The following is a 21,849-nucleotide window of genomic DNA, read 5'->3' as shown; positions in this document are numbered from 1 at the left end:
TTCATAGGACTATATATATCATTTTTAGGACCAATCCAGCTCTATCCCATGAATGTCGTATCAGGCGAATAAGGGAATAGGCAATTCATCTAGTGCAGCTTTTACCATGATCCAATATGGGTAAGGTTGCGTTACGTTCCTTGCAAAGGTTGCGGAGGTTAAACTCTTGAGTCTCTGCAAAGATTTGTCTGTGGAGTTAGATGAAATCATTTTCATTGCTCTAAATTGATTCTTAATAATTGCACATTAAGTTCTATTGTACAATGTTTGTTCGTGTGTTACTTTAAGATTGTTCGTTCGACGGACCTTGAGTCTTCTCCAGAAGGCATTTTCTTCCTACATTCAAACAAACATACGACGTCTTTACGGAGGAGACAGAGCCAGCAGTCTCGAAACGACTGGAAGGTCACATTTAACTGTATGTGTGTCTGGTTTCCAGCTGATCGCCTATAAAACCTTTCCCTTGACTGACTTTTACAATCACGACAAGAAAATCATCTGGCACTGATAATTTCATAGACAAGAACCTAAATAACGATTAAATCGAAATTACGGATATAATTTAATAAACTAACGCAGCGTAGAAACTTTTACGTAACTCTTGAAGAAATTCTAAGTTACTTTAGTCTTTATAACGTCTTATGCAGTCTAGATTAATAACTGTTGATATTTATGAGCTAATATTACTTAGAGTGAATTACGATGCAAATGAGGAATCTTCATAATAACTAATTACTTTTTTTATGGGCATCTATGACCATATTAAACTCAACATGCTTCAGGGCTACGTTTTTGGCGCGCGATACATACATACACATGGTCACATCTATATCCCTTGCGGGGTAGACAGAGCCAACAGTCTTGAAAAGACTGAATGGCCACGTTCAGCTATTCGGCTTAATGATAGAATTGAGATTCAAATAGTGACAGGTTGCTAGCCCATCGCCTAAAAAGAATCCAAGTTTGTAAGCCTATCCCTTAGTCGCCTTTTACGACATCCATGGGAAAGAGATGGAGTGGTCCTATTATTTTTTGTATTGGTGACGGGCACCACACGGCACTTTGTCGCGCGATTAGGTATATGGCTAATAAACTCAGAATTCTACTTTCAGTCTTTGTGACACTTTTGGCTCTGTCTACTCCATAAGAAGTAAAGACGTCATTTTAAATATACCTATATAAATCTTAAATAATAACTAAATTTTTACGTCTAAAATCGTCACTTCATACGCCTACAGATTTAAACCAACAATTCCTTCCGAAATCCATTGAAGGCTATCGTTACGTGACAGGGAGACCCTTGATTAAGCCTTACCAATTTTACATCTACCCTCATTTAACCGAACACTGCTCATATTGCTCGGTAATAAGGTGGTTTTTTGTTTGAGAATTACTAAGGTAGGTTGGAGAATAAGTTGGTTAGGTACACGGGTGAGAATTGGCAACCTTAAGTGGGGTGAGATAACGTCACAGGTCGGCTTAGCGGTTACGAGTCGCGCTTGACGCTTCGCTTCAGAGGGATGGGGATTTGCACGTTATTGGCGAAGACGTAGGGTTGCCAATTAGAAAAATAACTTTTAGTAGCGATGTAACCAATTTTCTTAAAGAGTTTCCTCACTATTTAGTAAATCTCCGCCTGAACCGTTGCATTCCAACTTCGGAAAGAGATTTTCGAAAAAAGAATAGGACCACTCCATCTCTTTCCCATGGATGTAGTAAAAGGCGACTAAGGGATAGGAGGATTAACTTGGAATTCTTCTTTCAGGCGACGGGCTAGCAACCTGTCACTATAATATGAATCTCAATTCTATTAGTAAGCCAAACAGCTGACCGTGGCCTATCAGTCCTTTCAAGACTGTTGGCTCTGTCTACCCCGCAAGAGATATAAACGTGGATCACTCGTATATGTTTGCACATAGAAATCGTTATAATGTAAAACTATAGAAGTGGTAATGGTACTGGTGAAGATGACGTCGAAAACTTGTGCTTCCATGTTTTATTCCAATTGTAAGATTAATGTCACAGTCTTACACAGAAAACTGTGCGAAACAATACAACATCATTCTTATAGTTTCAACTACTACTTATATGTCATTTCTATTAAACGAGTTGAGTACTGAAATAATAATTAAATGAAACAAAAAGCAAAAACTTAAAATTCTTTCGAAATTTTGAATCTAGAAGGCTAATCTGAATTTTCAGTTTCCAATTATCAATTTCAAAATAGAACCATAATTAATATATGTTTCAAAATAAGAACACACCCGCCACCCCTACAACATCTCGTTACGTAGTAGTCTCTCCACGGAGTCATCAGATAAGGGCGGGCGCTCAAGTTTAATTGAATTCCCTCGCAAAGTTTCCGCTGCCACCCCTGGACCCCGAGCGCTCTGATTGGTGCGGCTCTCGACGCTTCAAAGACATTGTTCCCGGCTATACAACTAGGGCTGTGCTTATGTACTTAGCTAGCGACGTCGATTGATTGACGTACATGAAGTTAATTTGATGTTTTTATTATTTTTATTGTATCTATACAATTTTTAATAGTACCTACAGCTGAATGTGGCCTTTCAGTATTTTCGAGACAGTTGGTTATATTTACCCCGTAAAGTATAAAGGCGTGATTAGGTATATGTGTGTCTGTAGACTTTCAATTTTTCACGTTGTTTCATTTTCAGAGAGAAAACAATCGGGATAGGACGTCAGAGAATGAATTAAGTATTTTAAGAAATGCCCGGGACAATTCCTTTTGCAACCCGAACCAGTGATCGAACCCAGTACTTTGTGTTGCAAACGCAAACACATACTACTGGCCAACAGAGACAAAACTAGAAAAGGTGTAGAATAGAAATTCTCAAATTACAGTGGAGACCAAATATAAACAAGGCCACATAAGACTTAATATAAATATATATATAATTGAAGTTCTCACACCATGGTGTGTAAAAGCAACTTCGCAGTACTATCGAAATACTCATTCATTTTATTTTCGCTCTCAAAATTCTCTTTAAATTAGTGCAAGGTTAATCAGTTACAATGTGCTATTAGCACAGAACAAAAACCTGCGGCTTTGCTCAGTGGCCATTACAATGGTGTGCGGACCGTCACGCGTATCTAGAATGCGTTTCGTTACACGCAAATATGTAACTCTAAGTCGGCGCAGGCAGTCGTGTAAGGCTTTATTCGTATTAGATTTAGACACAGGTTGCTCTAAATGAGAGCGTCGATAGCCGAACCCTTAGGTGTCCGAACAAAAGTCGTCGAAGATGTGTGTAATACATACATATAGTCACGTATAGCTTTTTTAATGGAATTGAGATTGAAATAGTGACTGGTTTCTAGAGTTGGTAGATAAATAAGAATGCAAATATTTTAGGGTCAAACTAAACAACTTTTCCTAATGAGTGTACAAATCACATAGGCCAATTAAAAAATGATTGCTTTCATCAAGAACTAACTGAACCCCCAGTCAAGCTACGCAAAAAAGTACCAGAAGCTAAAAATTTTAACACCCTCTATGTTTCAGTACGTTACAGATTGAAGGCCGAGTGTTGCCATCTCGAATTAGTTCCACTTTAGGTGGAACTGGGTCGCCGGAAGCGGCAGATGTTACCAGCAATATAGAGATAACATTATGTACTGTAACTTGCAGAAATATTGAAAACTCACAAGTGACACTATTTTTAAATATAATTTAAGTACATAGGAAAAGATGAAATTGTCTTACGATGCTATTACTCCAAGCTATCAAGCTGTCATCCTATTGACGTTTGTCCTGTACTTGCCTACACGTCCTTCTAAAGGATGAATTTGCCAATACAAGATCCGGTAGTATGAAACTAAGACACAAAGTAAAGATCATTTCGTCTGACAGAAAATAATCAAACTTAGTTCGTAGTTTTATACCTACTTAATCGTAGATGATCGTTAGAAATTTACGTAATTATAGAATTTATACACCAACATACCTATTACACATATCACATCTTCATCCCTTACGGGGCAAACAGAGTCAATAGTCATAAGACTGAAAGACCACACTGAGAAGGTTGGCACAATAATTGATATATGATAACTAAATGTATGATTCAAGAAATAAATTACTACTTGTACTTATATATTAAAAAAATAAGAACATCTTCTATGCTGGTTTGGGAGAAAAGGATCAAACCGTTTAAAATTAGTCAAGGGAATGAGCGTTACATAGGAATCATCTCGGCGATGTGGCTAACAACAATAGGTAATACTCATGCTTAACGTGACGTTTGCGGGGTAGACAAGCCGCAAGGCAAAAAACGTTTTATAGTAAGTTAATACTTAAATATCTGTATGTAAAATTACGAACCTAAACTACTTACTTTTGCATTTACAAATATTTGCAATAGGTAGGTACCCCACTTATCGCTTCGTCCCATTTGCAATGCAGTGTCAATTCCAAACCGCGAGATATAAAGTACAATGAATTTATTAATACACAGAAATCCGATATTAAATTCGAACGCCAGTTTCCCCAAAAGAGGATTTCATTCGAAAAACCGTATTGCTAAGCCTCTATACGCATATTTTAGTCACAACTCACCATAACTTTGTAGGAAAATGGACTTTTTGTAAATAGTAATAAAGTTTAAGTTAATGTTTTCGATTTTGATGTATGACCTTTTGTAAAATAGACAAACGTTGCGGGAAAAATGGGAATACGGTGACAGGGCTGAGAGCCGTGATAGCGCGCTGAAAGCGTGGTGGCTGGAACAGGGTTGTACAAATTATTAATTTCGTTGTCATATTTTTTTTACATTTAACTACTTCTACTAGACAAGCGTGAAAGTAACTTAGGTACGGAAGAAATCCAGGAGAATAGACGAAAAGACCCAAGAAAAGGCATTGATGAAATAACTTTGATTGAACAAAAACTTAAATCAATACTTATAATAATTTCCTAATGCAAGAAGGTCGTAAAACAAATCTTTTCACGGCATTAAGTTGTTGATTTTATTACGATAACCTGAGGTTAGAAACAAATATGTCTTATTTTTTCTCGAGTGAACCTAATTTACTCTTTATCTAGAATTTTTAAATTGATTTGGAAAACGTCAAAGGTTTTACATAAGCTAAGTCCCCGATTTTAAATTAAGTGATGGTTAAAGATTAAGTCCTCCTTCATCATAGAAAAGAAAATAATATTTCTATTATTTTAGCATAATTTATGTATTATCTTGCTAAGACGAGACCGGTCTACGTACCTAAATAACTGAGAATTCTATTTAACAACATACTTGAGCAGTTTTTGTAAAATATTCTTTCCGAGTAAGCCCATATTTCCACTACATTATCTGGTTACTTACATGTTACTTAATGGATTTCTAAATGTAGGATATTCATTGCATCTCAGAACTGATTACATAAACAAGTAACCGCCAACAATCTTGTTGCTTATTTAACTTTTTTGTATGTAGGTACTACATAGGTACTTTTTGTATGAATTAATAAGCTACTATGACGATTCCATACAATATTACGTAGGTATATTTTCTTCTAAAACCCAAAAAATAAATAAACATAGATAAAAACGTAATGTTTTTTTCAACCTTGTAAAAAAATAAGCTCTAAGGTACATATTTACCTTACCTTACCTACTAAAGCTGTATCATTGTATCATTTCAAAATTAGGTACCTACTTTCTTTTTTTTTGTGCAGACAGCTATTAGGCAATTTTATAACATTATTATATTGTGTAGGTATGAATTTACCACCAAAAATATACTGCCTCTACAGTAAATAATACGTTTAAAAAGTTTGCCATGTTTTACCACTTATATTTTACTAGAAATATCTTAAATAGGTAAAAGTACTCACGCCTCTTTTCCGAAGACAGAAAAGAGTTCATCTTTCCAATTTCCAAATTGCCCAAAAATATTTAACGATACTGGCAACCCTAGCACTACAGGCCTGTATCCAGCAATCCAGTGGAAAAATTAAAAAAGAAAACGATCCATATTGGCCCCGCAAGTTCAATTAACGCGACAGGCGGCTTGTGGCCTTGCATTGTCACATCACACATTCAGGAGGATTTATTTTGCACATACGTTTCACACTTGACTAACTCGTTTATTATTTTCAATTATGATAAGTATTGGTTCTCTCTCTCTCTCTCTCACTCTCATCTTTGCGCATTCCCAGTTGCACTCTCCACCAGTCTTGGGGGCCTCGAGTCCGCTTTCCTACATTTATCTTTCTACTTTGTCCGGACTGCGGCGCATTCAGGCCATTAATTAATAATTTACAATTATAATAATTGCAATTGGATCTTCCCATGCTGATTGTAAAAGTCAAACATACAGCTCTACCCCGTAAAAGATGGGTATACAGGTATTTATTTATGTAACCGAGGTCAAACCTATGCTTAATATTTTTTAAGATAATCAATAATAATTGGTTTTACTAAATATCATTTATTATGTTCCATGTGGCTTCCGGCACTTTAGAATAGGAGCACTTCAGTTTTTTCACACGTAAAAACAAAAGCGAATAAAGGATAAGGTAATAAACTCGGGATTCTTCTTATATTGCCATCATCCCCATCATTTTATCATTTGGTTATCTGTAGCTAAACGTGGCTTTCAATCTTTGCGAAGCAGCCCTGTCTACCCCCGGGAAAGAGCAACTAGGAACCAAAGTGAGAATACGTAAGGTGAGTGAGAGAAGATTCTTATCATTTAGAACGTATATGGATGTGCCCGCGACCTGATGTCACATAAAATGTATGTTAGTGTCATTGTCAATTTCATTCAATGTCATCAGTGTCATAAATTACAGAAGAAAAGACCAAAACAAGAAAATTAATTTGATGCATTGTTAGCACAAAATTTAAATAAATATTCTTACATTATCTATTTATTGATATTCGCCTTGGTTAAGGTATCAAATTAACCAGTGCTACAGAAACAAAAAAATAAGAATAACTAAAGTCCGGCCGGCGTTTTCACACTTCGGAATTTTCACATAAAATGAGCAAAAAGGGACCCAATAAGAAACAAAATGAAAAAAAACCGCAAAATACTGCTTCTTTTACTAAATCAACATCAATTATACCGGTAATTATAAAAAATTGGTCTACTTTAATTGAAATAAACATAACCTCAACTAGTGTAATACAAAGTCTATCACTATCAAAGTTCGTCTGAAGTGGCGATAACGGAGCTTCAGTCTCAATCCATAGAAAAAACCAAGCTAATGTTCTGATCTCTGGATAAACCTTATCTTAATAGAACAAATAGAAAATATATAATAATGACGCCAATTTACTTGTTTTACAGATTGGGAAAATATTTCTTTTGTTGTCAATCGTGTCAGCGTTAGCATCATTCTATGTCTACAAAACTCTTACCACTGCCCCGGATCTCCCTGTATTGGACCTAGACCAATGGTGGGGACCATACCCTATTAATCAAAAACAAGACTTGTCTATCAGACCATTTGAAATTGAGTTTTCAGATATTGTAAGTTGAGTTTTTTTTCCCAACAAGGTTTATTTGCACAAAAATGTAAATTTTGCTTCTCATATGAAACCTTATGAATAATCTAACCCACATATATTAAAATACCCCTGATAATTTCTCAGATTGTTAACGATTTGCGGGAGCGTCTCCTCCATCGGCGGCCATTTGTTCCTCCTCTTGAAGATGCAGGTTTCACATACGGTTTCAACTCGAACTTTCTAACTAAAGTACTGGATTACTGGCAGAAAAAATATGACTTCAAAGACAGACAACGCTTCCTCAATCAGTATCCACATTTTAAAACAAATATACAAGGTCTGGATATTCATTATGTTCATGTAAAGCCGAAAGCTGATCCAAATGTTAAGGTGAGTGTATGATTATGTGATATTTTTAGTAGATAAATTCAGTAGATAATGTGATGAATTATCAAATAAACTTCCTTTCACATTTGTAATGTTATTTAGAATTGGGAAGTAATTTTTAACCAGAGTTAACCTATTTTATAAGAAGTAAGGATATCTAAAACTTCCATTATCAGTCAAGCTGATAAAAACAGAATTAAACAAAATCACTTTCAATAATCATTAATTTTCATCATTAAGTGAGTTGCCTTAGTCTTGCCTACCCCGCAGTGGAATATAGACTTGATTATATATAAGAATGTATATAATTTTCAAAAAAGGCTGCAGGTTATCACTTAAATGGCATAAATGATATCAGTTTAAGTAAAGGTTGATATCAAAATACTGCAAAAATTAATTAATATCTTCCAGGTGATCCCCCTTCTGATGCTCCATGGCTGGCCGGGATCAATTCGGGAGTTCTATGCGACAATCCCATTTCTGATGACACCCCCTCCGGAACACAAGTTTGTGTTTGAACTAATCATACCCAGTCTACCGGGGTATGGGTTCTCTCAGGTGAGGATTTTAATGCTTTTGGTATTAGAACCAAGTGGGTAGACATTTGTAATTTACTTTTCAAATAGCTAAGACGCGTTTATTGATAAATAAAAAATGACTGATGATTGCATATAACACAAACAACAGATCATACATCATCAACATAAATGTGGTGCTTGTTAATTTTTGTGTTGGTCCCATTGTACAAATCAACTTGGGACGAAAATACAGTTTTTGTATGTATGTCTGTACTTATGTATGTAATGCGATAACTTTCGAACCGGTACGTTGATTTTGATGAAATTTAAATGTAGAATATGTCAATGGATTTTTAAAGTAGGTAGATCATCAAAATTTGTTCAGTTGTTTTTGTGGTTTAACAACTAGTGGTTACATCTAAGCAAATTGTGGACTGTTGTTTTTCATTTCAGGCTCCCGTTCGGCCCGGCTTGGGCCCCCTCGAAGCGGGCATAATATTCCACAACCTGATGCGTCGCATCGGCCACTCCCAGTACTACGTCCAGGGCGGGGACTTCGGCCACGTGATCGGGAGCGCCATGGCCACGGCGTTCCCTCGGGCCGTGCTCGGCTTCCACACCAACACTCCGGTGCTTATGGGACATCCGCTTGTCAATGTCTTTACGCTATTAGGTCAGTTCATGAATTTTATATTTCGAAGTTGGTCCCATAGTACCTAAAAGTTGTTCAGTTTGATGTACTAATTGATACCAATTTAAAATCACCTGTATATAAAACGTAAAATAACTGACTTGAGTATTCTATTAACGCACAGCCCAAATTACTAAATAGATAGTTATTATGATGTAGGCATCTGCTAAGAAAGAATTTTCCAAAATGACCCGCGGGAACGGAAATACGCGGTCTGAGCCGCGGTAATATTGTAATTGAAAATATATTAAAACTGCGCGCAGTTATTAAGCTATCAAAAGTGGCTGCCATTATAGTAATATCCTGTTGTTTCAGGGTCCTTGTGGCCAGGCTTAGTGGTGGAGCCCGAGCTGGAATACCGCATGTACCCTCTCAGCAAACAACTGGCGATGGTGTTGGAGGAAACTGGGTATTTGCACATTCAAGCAACCAAGCCTGATACTGTTGGTAAGTCTTCTCATCTGACCTTGAGACTTGAGTGCACCTTTTGACCATGTTTTTACACGAAGTTCCTTTCGTTTGTTGTCATCACAAACTTTGTATATATATATATATATATATATATATATATAGGTGTAGGTGTGATACCTTGTATCAAATTTTGTAAATTAGATATTCTATTCTAAACTGCCGGGAACCACCATTATTGGAACAACTGAGCTTGACTTTCTCCACAAATTTTTTGTTTCATTGACCTTTAAGCTTCACGCAAACTCAAGATGCTTATTATCTTTTGCCTTCAAAAGCCGTATGTGTCGGAGAACAGATTTAAACAGTTCGCACAATAACCGTCGCAACTACCTACCCAAATTCACTGCCAATTCGCCTCTATTACGACGTCATAGAGTTCCATGCAAGCTAACTTGATATGCAGCAGACAAAACTAAATTTATATTTCTTTCCTCAGGTCTAGCATTGACCGACTCCCCAGCCGGCCTTGCAGCGTATATCCTAGAAAAATTCTCAACATGGACCAACTTCGATAACAAGAAGGCGTGGGATGGTAACCTATTGGACAAATTCTCGTTAAACGACTTGTTGGACAACGTCATGATATACTGGGTGACAAATAGTATAACAACCAGTATGAGGTTGTATGCAGAAACTTTTAGCAAGCGGAATATGGCTATGAAGCTGGATATGTGAGTGGAAAAATGTCTTCTTGTCATTATTATGTTTCCAGCTGTTAACTTCAAACCTTGTGATGAGCTGCTTAAGTATGTTTGTATGATTACATTGATTTGAATGCTGAAAAATGATTGACAGTTTTTTTTTTTACTTATTACCATTGACCGTGTCTATGAAACATTCGATTTTAATATATGTATATAGTGACATTCAGAAACATAGTCGGAAAAAAAATTAAATAGGTATCACATGCAGTTTGTTCAAACTTTCTCCAAATTCTGATTAACCTCCATACTTTACCCACCGAAAAACCTTGAACGAAAGCAATAAAAACAAGACGGTTTCGGAAAACTTTAAGCTTAAACCTTGTGCCTCCTTGTTGTATTTGATAAATCTCAAACGTTTTTACCAAAAAAAGTCTTCATTTTTTTTAACGAAAAGCTGTGATTGGATCAAGTTTAGTACTACTCATTGTGTGTGAACTGATTAAAAAATAAAAATCTTTCCCCCCCAGGATACCCACACCCGTCCCCACGTGGGGCATCAAGTTCAAGACGGAAATAGCTTACCACCCGGACTCGTTCCTCCGCTTGAAGTTCAGCAACTACCTGCACAGCTCCGTGGCGGAGCACGGCGGACATTTCGCGGCGATGGAGAGCGCCGCCATACTCGCCGCGGACGTGCGGGAGGCCGTCCGGACCTTTGAACAATTCCATGGGGTAACGAGGTTAGTTTTTTTTTTTTTTTCTTTTCTATATGATCGCTTCCACCGGTCTTTCGGTGATTCTGCCATTGTCATGGTTTGTAGAGCCACAAAGTTAAGAAATTGCTCGACGAAGTTAGTTAGGTATATTGGTTGCCTCGATGAGAGTATTGTATGGTGCAACCGTATACGACTGTCTCAGCACATTACGCTACATGCGGCAATTTTATTCCAATTCTTCAACTTATACTATTCAACTTTTAGTACATACTCTTTCACCGTTTCTTTATGCAATGACATCTTTTTGTATGTCCACTGTGTCGCTTATCATAATTAAGACAAAGAAAACAGAAAATTTATTTTCAAGTATGTCAGTCGAAGTTTGTGTAAGATAACGTCATCAATTTATGATATGAGTATCCATACATAACAGATATAAACTCTTTTCCTTTTGTGCTAACTTGCCGTCCCTTTGTCGCTTAAATATTTATTTGACACCAATGTAATACTGATATCAATTTGTAACATTGTTTAAACTCCTTTGTTGCACTATCTATAAGATAAACTTAACATTACTTTTCAATATCACTCTGATTGGTATGACAACAAAGATCTTTGTCGACTGGCAGATAATGTTTTCTAGTTAATGTCATAATTCAATTTAAAAAAAAAATTAAAGAAGTTTTTACTGTATTATTTTGGAGATTTTTATTTTGATTTACTTATATTTCTTCTCTTTCAGTAAGCAAGAACCAGAAAAACAAGAGAATGACGAGACAGCCACAACTGTATACGGTTTTACAGTCCGCGACATTCAAGGAAACGAAGTCAAACTGGACAAATACAAAGGCTATGTTCTAGTCATTGTCAACGTTGCTTCCCAATGTGGGCTCACAGACAAAAACTATCAACAGCTGAACGAGTTGTATGAAAAGTATGCGAACAAAGGTGTGAGAATCCTAGCATTCCCTTGTAACCAATTCAACGGCCAAGAGCCTGGGAGCCCTAAACAAATATTCAATTTTGCCAAAGAACGCGGCGTCAAATTCGATGTATTCGAAAAAATCGATGTCAACGGTGAAAATACACATCCCTTGTGGAAGTTCTTAAAGAGAGTACAAAGTGGTACTTTTGGCGACTTTATTAAGTGGAATTTCTCTAAATTTATCATCGACAAGAACGGCGTCCCTGTTGAACGGTTCGGGCCTAATGTCGACCCGATGGAGTTGGAGCCCGTTTTGGTTAAGTACTTGTGATAAAGTTTTAATGGTGGCAGCAGGGGGACATACCTTTACTTATATACAAAGTAATAATATGTATGGAGATACTAATGTTCATTAGTGCAAGACATATCCAATTTATAGCATTGTGGCTAATATCATCTAGTCTTTCTGTTCAGATATAAACATGTTATACCGCTGTAACTTAAAAATACAAACTATTTTATTTCCATAAGGCTTAAACCTTTTGACTATTGTATTAGAATAAGATTGACATAAGCACAAATTTGGTTTTTTAAAGTTAGGTTCGGGAATATTTTAGGTGAAAATATTATTTACATTAAAGAGACATTTTGAAAATTATTATAGCTTTAAGCTAAAACTACTTTAAAGAAAATGGTGCAATTACATATTTTTTCTTGTAATTTAATACTTTGTAATAAAAACTCATCTTTTAAAAAAACAACTGTTTTCTTTTTTATTATAAGATATCATTCAGGATGGTATTTAGCACCACCCGTATTTTTAAAAGCAAGTTTATTAGACAAATAATTCAAATAAAAAATATCTTTAAGCATCACATTCAAAAAAGGTGAATTTTGGTGGAAAAAAACTTGTTTGAATTTTTTAATTCTTGAACAATTATTTTAAACATTCAGCTGGTATTTAAAAAGCCAGCTAATCACACAGTCTGGCTGGCCTGTCTTCCCAGCCTCAACTTGGAGAGGTCCTGTATAGTGTTCCTGGAACTATTCTCGCTCCATTGCAGCTCTGGGATCGCCGCTATCATCTGTTGGTGACATGTAGTGTTAACCTCAAGGGAAGTCTATAGCACATGATGTGTTGAACGGTGTAGTAGTACCAACTACACGCAGTTCGTTTTTCATCATGCCAAGGCCGGGATTCGAACCCGGGTTTATTATAAAATATAGTATTGTTGAGTTAGTGTCTCGTAACACAAGTTTGGAACTTACTTTGAGGCTAACTTGTAAGGCTTTTGAAAAGTCTATGACCACGTGTAGTTTTATTCTTTTTTTATTCGCTAATAAACTTACTAATAAGACTTTTTTTAACTACATTCAAAGGGTAACTAAATAATAAACAAAACTACTCAGATTTTTTTTATTAAACAGTGAATACTTACCGATACTTAGATACGCACCACTAGTAATATTTGCACTAAATTGCATTTATTTCTGACTTGATGAGAACCAATCACTATTAAAGATATCTCAAAATAATACAATAAAAGGTATATTATAAGTGAACTAAATTAAATATATAGTAAAAGAAATACAGTTTATAAATGTATATAAAACAAGATTTTACCATATATAGAAATAGTTACAATTTACTCCAAATACTACTATAAATACAAAATACATACTTTCATACTCCTTATACTGACGTGGCCTGTCCATCTTATATGTTAAAGAATTATTTCCTTTTTGCCATCCTTAAAGTTATGTTACTGGCAACCTCACCCCAAACTTTGAAGAAATAGGATTTTTTTTTTATTTTCAAATGAGAATAGACCACGTCACTACACTAACAGGTCTACGTAAACTCAAGGAATGTCCTTGATAACCTCAGCCAACTGTTCCCTCGTGAACATATGGAACATAGATGCCGGAGTCATGGTGACCACCTCCACGTTGTTTTCCGACAGTTTCTCCTCCATAACTTGCTTCAGAATCGTGAGTGCAGACTTTATTGCTTCTTTCAAGGTCATGGACTTGTGATATACTTCCTGTAAAACAAATATACTTTAACTATAAAAACATTCTCATGAATGTAATTCATCTATTCATCAGGTAAGTTTAGATTACTCTTTCTCATCTAAGCATGTTCCTAATTGTACCCTCCACAACAATATCTCGAGGCCTATGTTTGCTATAATTAACTACCAACACTAATTTTATTACCTTCACATTGATTCATAACTAAGTAAGATTATATAGTGATGTGTTTCTTATAATTTAAGAGATTTAGACATTGAGTCTGCTTTTCTAGACTGTTGGCTCTGTCTACCCCGCAAGGGATATAGACGTGACCATATGTATGTATGTTAGACATTGAGATCTATCAGTGAGTTCATGTCAACAGCATCATCATCATCTTTCTGAACTTTATCCTTCTTGTCAAGGTTCTGCAGAAAGATGCCACTGGTCCCATTCTAAAGTTGCAAAAACATTGATACATAAATAAAGACAGATATTGGTAATAATGGAGTATGCTTTTATTACCTTCAAACTCTGCTGAGCGCCCTCGCTACCAGAACCGATGGCCTTGGCATCATACTGCACGAACGTACCACTGGGGTCCATGTGGAACAGCTGGGGACCTTTCTCGTCAATACCTGTGAGAAATAATTGCAAAAATTATTTCATTGCTACATCTTGTATAACTACATCAGTCTACATTCATACATGTTTTTTAATGTAGACAATGTGCATTCGTCCACGATTTGAATGAATGAATGAATGAATGAATGAATGATTGAATGAATGAATGAATGATTTATTATTATAACTTACACTATTACATTGAAAATTTGCCAGTTGGCTCCACACTAGGCTGCAAGCCTGTCCTGTGGCAGCCAAAAATACGATTAACAGAGTTTTACAAAAAGCCAATAACAATAAGGTTTATTAGTTTACCATTTTAAACTATACATTTTATAAAAATAAAAGGAAATAGGGAAAGACAACGCATCAAAAGTTTACTTCAAAGTCGTCAACATCAACTCAGTCTGAACGTAGTCCCAGTTCATCAAAAGAGCTCTAACCATGTGTTTACATAGTCCAGGGCTCACATCTTTTATGTTACAAAGACGTACCATTTTATTATAAAGAAAATTTGAAATGAATGGTTCAAACCGGTGTGCAAACACGGAATTGACAAGAGGTTGCTCCACTCTAAAAACTCGCCTTCGGAGCAAGTCATTGTAGTTGGGCAGTTTCTGTACTTGTTTATGTTTATCCAGTGTTACCTTAAGGATGTAAAGTTTTCGTACACTCAGGACTTGTGCCTCTTTATATACCTCTGAAGTAGGGTGTCGGAAAGACTTTCGCAACATTACTTTTAGCACTGATCTTTGTGCACGCTCCAGTTTGATGAGGTATGTCATTGCTGCACTACCCCACACCGATATGCAATACGTTAAAATGGATTGACAAAGGGCCAGATACACACTCTTTAACAACTGGAAATTTGCTGCATCTCTTAGCAATTTCATGGTATGAATCAATTTCCGGACTCTTCCGCTCGCAACGTCAATGTGAGCGGCGAAATTAAGCCTTTCATCGAGCGTTATACCCAGGTAACGAATTGTCTGCGACCATTCCACCTCCTCGCAATTAGGATCTGTACAAGTCAAGCAATCCGCACATTTGTGAATTTTGATTTTTGGAAATTGTGTCGGAGCAGAAATCGCTGTTTTATAAAAAGAAATCAATTTGGTTTTTTTGACATTAAGGGTAAGAAGGTTTTCGCTCAACCACTTAGAAACCTGAGACAGGCCCTTATCAACCTTTTCATGGCACTTCTTCCAGTTTTCAGCAGAGAATATAATTGCTGTATCGTCCGCGTAGCAAATGATGGAACTATGGGGAGTTGCTAGTGAGGGAAGATCATTTATATAGGCCAAAAATAGTGTGGGACCCAAAATACTCCCTTGTGGTACTCCAAAACGTACGGATTTGCGTTGACTTAGTACAGATTCCACTCTCACGCATTGATATCTATCACTCAGATAGCTAGTGAACCATTTCAGGGCTATACCTCTCACACCCATTATCTCTAGCTTTTTTAGAAGTATTTTGATAGACACAGTGTCAAACGCCTTTGCTAAATCAAGAAAAGCGCCGATACAAGCTCGCCCGTTATCCAGATGCGAAGCGACCTCATTCACCAGAAGAGAAATGGCATCCTCTGTAGATTTGTTCCTCCTAAATCCAAACTGCGATTCTGTTATTAAGTTGTGCTTGTCCAGGAAGGAAATCAACCTTGTATTTACTAGACTTTCCAGAATTTTTGACAAGGAACTGAGGAGAGAGATAGGTCTGTAGTTTACTGGCTCGTTCTTAGCACCATTTTTATGGATCGGGGACACTGCTGCAGTCTTCCAGATATCTGGAAAAACGCCCGTTGAAAAGCTAAGATTAAAAATATGTGCCAAAGGAACTGCAATGTTTTTTCCTATTAATTTAATTATTCTATTTGTGATACCATCCAGACCGGGTGCGCTATCGGATTTTAGCTTTTGTATACGAGACAGAACTTCGTCAGCATCAGTTGGACCAAGAAAAAATGATTCAAAAGGACCCGACACTGCTAGTCTGACGCGCGCAGATAAGTCATCTTCAGTTTCGTTTCTTGCAGTTAAAGTTTTGTTAGCCAGAGTCTGTCCAATTGTAGAAAAATAGTCATTGCAGTGGTTCAGAGATTCCGAGGGGGAATTTTTAATTTTGATAAGATCGCATGAATTGGATTTCTGCTTACGAGTATGTGTAATTGTGCCTATGTTTTGCCAGAGTTTCTTGGGATTGTTCAGGTTATCATTTAACAGTTTGGAGTCATGATCCGACTTGAGCTTTCTGAGGAGATTCTGATAAAAATTTCTATACCTTATATAAATCTCTTTTTTATCGGGATTTTTTCTAACCTGTGCATGAAGTTTATCTTTGTGAATTGCGCACCTAATGAGTCCTGGTGTCATCCAAGGCTGAATGTTAAATTGCGAGTGACTCACTTTAACTAACTTAGTATGCTTAGCTACAGCATCTCTTAACAGAGTATCGAATTTTTCTGTAGTATCAATTGGGCATGTACCTTCGAGAATTTCCTTCCAGTCAATTGAGTCAATATCCTCAGTCAGACCTTTGTAATCGATTTTGCTGCGATAGCGATTCTTAGTAGTCCTTGTATCAGGAGTGCTAAAAGTAACGGCCGCCATTTCTACATGGTGGTCCGTCAGCTCAGTGCGACATACTATCGATGTGGTTGATCCCTGATTTGGTACGTAAACATGGTCTAGGCAAGTATTAATTCTAGTCGGGACAGTGATAGCTGGCACAAAACCCAACTGGGCCATAAGACAAGTATATTCTGATATTTTATCATCATTATTATCCTGGAGACCTTGTTCACAAATATTAATATCACCAGTTATAATCAGACGCGCTTTTTGCTTTACATTTACCACTAATGATTCCAAAGAATGTAGAAATGGAGTTGTATCTTTGAAAGATGGTGACCTATAGATACCTAAAATAGAGAATACATTCGGTACGTCAGCTAGCACACAATTAGCTTCATCAAGCGGTAATTCCGTAAAAACTGGCGACCAACAACTCTTTATGTACATTACTACACCACCACACTTATTAATGAACTTACTTGTACGAAACGATAAATAGCCGGTTATCTGGGGAATTACGGATATATCAGTAAGCCAGCATTCTGCAAATACAATTGCGTCAAAATTAATGTTAAGCCTCGCTAATACTATTAGGAATGCGTTGAAGTTTTTTTGTAGACTTCTTATATTTATATTCAGTACTTTGATACTATTTGTTGGTAACAGTCTCTCACATTGTTCAGGAAAATCAAGAGTATGGCATGATATATTAAAAGATTCATCGATTTCAGAAAGCAACTCTAAGGTGGCCGTAACCGGCTCCAAAAAATTAATTTTTGTATTGTTTTGATCAATGCTGCCATACATTGAAATATAACTAACTCGTAGAGACAGGAATTGACGTCATTAAAAGGATATTTAGATTTGAGAAATTTAGCGTTAGACAGTTTAGCGTTAGGCGTATCTGTTACAAGTAGAATTAAAATTATAATTATAAACGACATTAAAAACGACAGAAGCCTTAACATGGCGAAATTAAATGTAGGTATGTTAACCAGAAGAGGGCCCATGAGCGGTGCCCCCCTAAGTGTGATTGACGGGTCCTGCGTATGACGGTCCCATGGATGCACGCGCGACATCGGCCTCGGGCCCCCCCAAACAATTAATGTCGTTTGTAGATGTAATTCGTAATGCCGAGCTTCTTTCGTGTTTTTTGATGTAAATTGAACCATTTTTGACCCAGCAGAATTTAAAACCGCTCTCCTGAGCTCGTGCTCTCGCTGCACGAAACAACTGCCGATTCTCAGCTGTCAGTCTTTCATTTACGTAAATCTTGCGGACAGGTCCGTTTTCAACAATATCTTTGCTCTCCACTGTTCTTCTAGATTTAGCAGCAGATATGAAGTTATCTCGCTTGGCCTTTGTAGTAAAGCGGACCACTATGGGACGAGGAAGGCGGTTCTCTTCAGAAGCTTGATTCGTGGACTTACGTTTGGGGCCAACGCGGGTGGCCTCATCGATGTCGCTTGCCTCCAAATCCAGCCCTATCTTTGAAGCGGTAACTAAAGCCAAGTGTAAAGGCTCCTCACCAGCAACTTCATGGATTCCCAGGATCTCAGCTTCATTTCTGAGGGATTGTTGGGACATCAAAGCAATACGCTCTTGAAGCGACTGAACTGTGATTTCGAGATCTAAATTCCTTCGTTCTAGAATTTCCTGCTTTTCCTCTAAAATCTCAATCCTGTTCCCTTTTTCTAGCAGGTTAGCTGAAAAGTCTTCAAAACGAGTGGTTACCTCTGTACGAAACACATCCATATCTGACCGCATACCCCGAATTTCATCAGTCAGTTTTTTAATAGATTCCGTGATTGAGACATCCTGGGTGTCCTGGGGTTTAAGCGAGGACTTCTTCCTCATTGTAACATTTTCAGACTCGGGAACCGCGTACGTTGATGGGCGGAGTGGTGTTGAGGTGTCTCCAGTTTTTCTCCTCGTTGCACGGCATTCTGGGCAGATCCATACTTTTAATTCATTAGTCGTGAGACTGGCAGCTTTGGCACATGTTAGATCGTACATTTGTATGCAAGAAGTGACAGAGCAGCAGATAAATCGGCCGCTTATCACCTGACGACAGCCAGCACATAGATGATTTTTTGCCGTAGAAGACATTGTGTATCCCTCTACCACCAAACCTCGATCAAAAGCGACCGTTGTATCGCTAGCACGGCGAAAACGTGGTACCGGGCAGTCGATGCGGCGACACTCGCCGGGCGGCAGCGTAGTACAGGGGAGTCCGGCTCGCGCGACGAGAACGTGGTACGGGGCAGTCGCTGCTATGTTGTGTGCGATGATGACTCACGCGCAGCTCGCTGGACGATGTCGGCGGCTTATCGAGTCGAGTAAATAACCAATTAGCACTTCAAAATATTCACGTCCACTATTGTTTTTATTGTTTTGTGTTTATCGAGTGAAAGCACACGTGATATTTATCCAAATAATGTATAGTTTGCGAGAATTTATGTACAAGTTTGTCCGTGGAAGAATTATTTTTTTAAGGAGCGATACAAAACACGTCTAAACCTTACGGCGGCAAATTCGTTCCTTTAGATTTAAGAGATCTATATTTGTAAATTGACGTCCTATGAAAATGCTGCAGTGTAGTTTGTTCCGCCGCTTCTTCTACACATGCGCTTTGGAAGCGGTAGTAGTTATAATTAGATTTAAGTTATGTGACGTCAATAAGTGATACCTTGTATCCAATTTTGAAAATAAATCTATTCTATTCTATTCTATTCTATTCTATTCTATTCTACATAGTGATTATTACTATGTCAGCTCTTTTAAAAATTGTACAAAACTTATATAGTTTTCCATATTCCCTGAATATGTAACTAAATGAGGTATTTAGTTTTACATGTAATAATTTGTGCGATTGACTTCAATCTGTTAGGTGGTAAGCAAGATGAGTCCTAAGGTGGTGCACACAAGCTCAAATAATGCTTAGTCACTCTTATGTTGAAAATCCTAAGTTGTTTGTATGGGGCAAGAGAGATACAGGGAGAGAATTCCAAATCCCATGGTGGAAATCGACCATGTACAGATGGAATCTCTGCCCACACTGTGTTGTCCTATATTTGTATAGTGCAGGAGGAATTTAATTATGCAATTCCAGTGCACACTAATCTGTGTAATCTGTCATTAGCATTAAATTAGGTATTCTAATTAAACCAACTGAATTTTAGTTTTGGTAAATTAATGGCTAAAATTTTATATAAACTTTATATTAAGTTTTGTGCTCCAACCTGTAACAACTTATGTATTGCCTATCGAAAACAGATGAGTTAAAAAATTACTAGAAAACAGTTAATTGTAACCTGCAAACATGACAGCTACACCAAATGGTCTCGACATGGCTGTGCCGCTATCGTCGTCGCTATCCCCAAACTGGATTGCGAGGTTGGAGACAGCCTGCGCGCATGACTCCACACTCATACGCTCGTTGTACACAAACCAGTGGTTTTGGCACTCTACACGGGCACGCTCTACCAGTGTTCTATAAGAAATTACATAACATCTTTAATTGTGCAAGTCATTAGTCAAGTTCAATTTTAATGTTGATAAATAGTTGTTTACTATTAATAGATACCATTTTTATAATTTTTCAGGATAAAAGTTTTCTTTCTCCCTTTGTATTTGTATTTATTCAAGAGTTGGCAAGTTGAAAAGTGTAAAGAGAGAACAAATAATTAGGTATAGCACCCAGCTAATAAGTGTACCCTCAAATTGACACTTGAGATGTGCTGTAGGAATTTTATTATAAAAATATCTACTGCGCTGAATTCATAAAGTAGAATTTTCTTTAATGTTTGTGTTGGGCACTTAACTGATTAATAATTCCTTCGCCATAAGAAATGAGCCAATCACACAACTAATTCAAAATATACAAGAGCACTATACTGACATTCTCTTGAATCATTGACTGTGCAAGGTTTCCAGATTACATACATAAAATGAACCCTCTCCCCCAGAGAGGAAGTAGAGACTTTATCTTTTCATTTACCACGATCACTGCATACTTGTGCTTGTTAAGGTTAAGGAAGCTTGTCAGTTTGGATTTGGGTCTTTACCTAGAATCCGCCATCAGCCCCGATACGGCGCAAGCGATATGCCGATCAACTTCTACGATCTTCTCGATAGTAGTCGGCTCCATCAAAGGGGACGTAATCCTTTTCTCCACAGCCAAAACTACTCCTTCCGAAGTGCATATTCCAATGGCTGTGGAACCCAGCTTAATAGCTTCAATGGCATATTCCACTTGGAACAGCCTCCCTTCTGGGCTGAAGGTGTTCACACCACGGTCGTACTCAGATCGGGTCAGAAACATCTAAAAAATAAACCGGTAAGTAAGGTTATTAAACCACCATGACATTGCTATTTAGAATTTCAAAATGAATAACAAGAATGTAGGTTAATGTAAGCAAATAAGATAACTTACCTTGTAATATTAATAGTAATTTGAGATTGAGAAAACCAAAATTATTAACTATTTCAATTCAATGAAAAATGAGTTGACAAATTCGACAATTTTTGTTGTCGCACAAAGCTTTCTAATGTCACTGTCAGTCAAACATAGGGATGGCGATCTGTGATTGATTAATCGATGTTTCAGCATAGAAAATAGTCGTTCTATTTTTATAGAGTTTAGATGTAAAGCATTGTAAGCTTTAACTTTTTCATGAATTAAAGGACGCTGGGACCAGGGACGCTGGAGCGACGTCGTATACCTGGGTATGACTTATAAATTTTAACTTTGTCTCGGTACCCAGTATGACTTCGTACCCTTAGGAGACACTTAGTTCATGGTGCA

The 21,849-nt window shown here is 37.1% G+C and overlaps 2 protein-coding genes across 4 annotated transcripts; one reads left to right on the top strand and one right to left on the bottom strand.

Moving 5' to 3' along the window:
* Positions 1-6,951: 6,951 nt before the first annotated feature.
* LOC106135283 (juvenile hormone epoxide hydrolase) lies at positions 6,952-12,548 on the top strand. Its single transcript, XM_013335536.2, has 9 exons — positions 6,952-7,091; positions 7,314-7,496; positions 7,619-7,864; positions 8,273-8,419; positions 8,833-9,052; positions 9,386-9,517; positions 9,978-10,212; positions 10,713-10,925; positions 11,644-12,548. Exons 1-9 carry the CDS (start codon positions 7,005-7,007, stop codon positions 12,155-12,157), a joined length of 1,977 nt encoding a protein of 658 aa, XP_013190990.1. The 5' UTR covers positions 6,952-7,004; the 3' UTR covers positions 12,158-12,548.
* Positions 12,549-13,229: 681 nt separating this feature from the next.
* On the bottom strand, positions 13,230-21,640 carry LOC106135282 (proteasome subunit alpha type-5). Of its 3 annotated transcripts, XM_013335535.2 has the most exons (5): positions 21,478-21,640; positions 21,110-21,366; positions 20,357-20,535; positions 14,368-14,480; positions 13,230-13,871 (listed from the first exon to the last, which is right to left on the bottom strand). In XM_013335535.2, the coding sequence occupies exons 2-5, from the start codon at positions 21,364-21,366 to the stop codon at positions 13,689-13,691; spliced, it is 732 nt and encodes a 243-aa protein (XP_013190989.1). In that variant the 5' UTR covers positions 21,478-21,640; the 3' UTR covers positions 13,230-13,688. The 3 variants fall into 3 exon arrangements, 2 of the variants coding, with proteins under 2 accessions (XP_013190989.1, XP_013190988.1); XM_013335534.2 differs by lacking the exons at positions 20,357-20,535; positions 21,110-21,366; positions 21,478-21,640 and adding an exon at positions 17,390-18,019; XR_009657414.1 differs by lacking the exons at positions 20,357-20,535; positions 21,110-21,366; positions 21,478-21,640 and adding an exon at positions 17,390-20,350 and having other exon boundaries at positions 13,846-13,871.
* Positions 21,641-21,849: the final 209 nt, after the last annotated feature.

The sequence above is a fragment of the Amyelois transitella genome, chromosome 26 (assembly GCF_032362555.1).
Source record: "Amyelois transitella isolate CPQ chromosome 26, ilAmyTran1.1, whole genome shotgun sequence".
NCBI lineage: Eukaryota > Metazoa > Arthropoda > Insecta > Lepidoptera > Pyralidae > Amyelois > Amyelois transitella.
The sequence above is the reverse complement of the archived record's forward strand: the minus strand, read 5'-3'. Positions and strand labels throughout refer to the sequence as shown.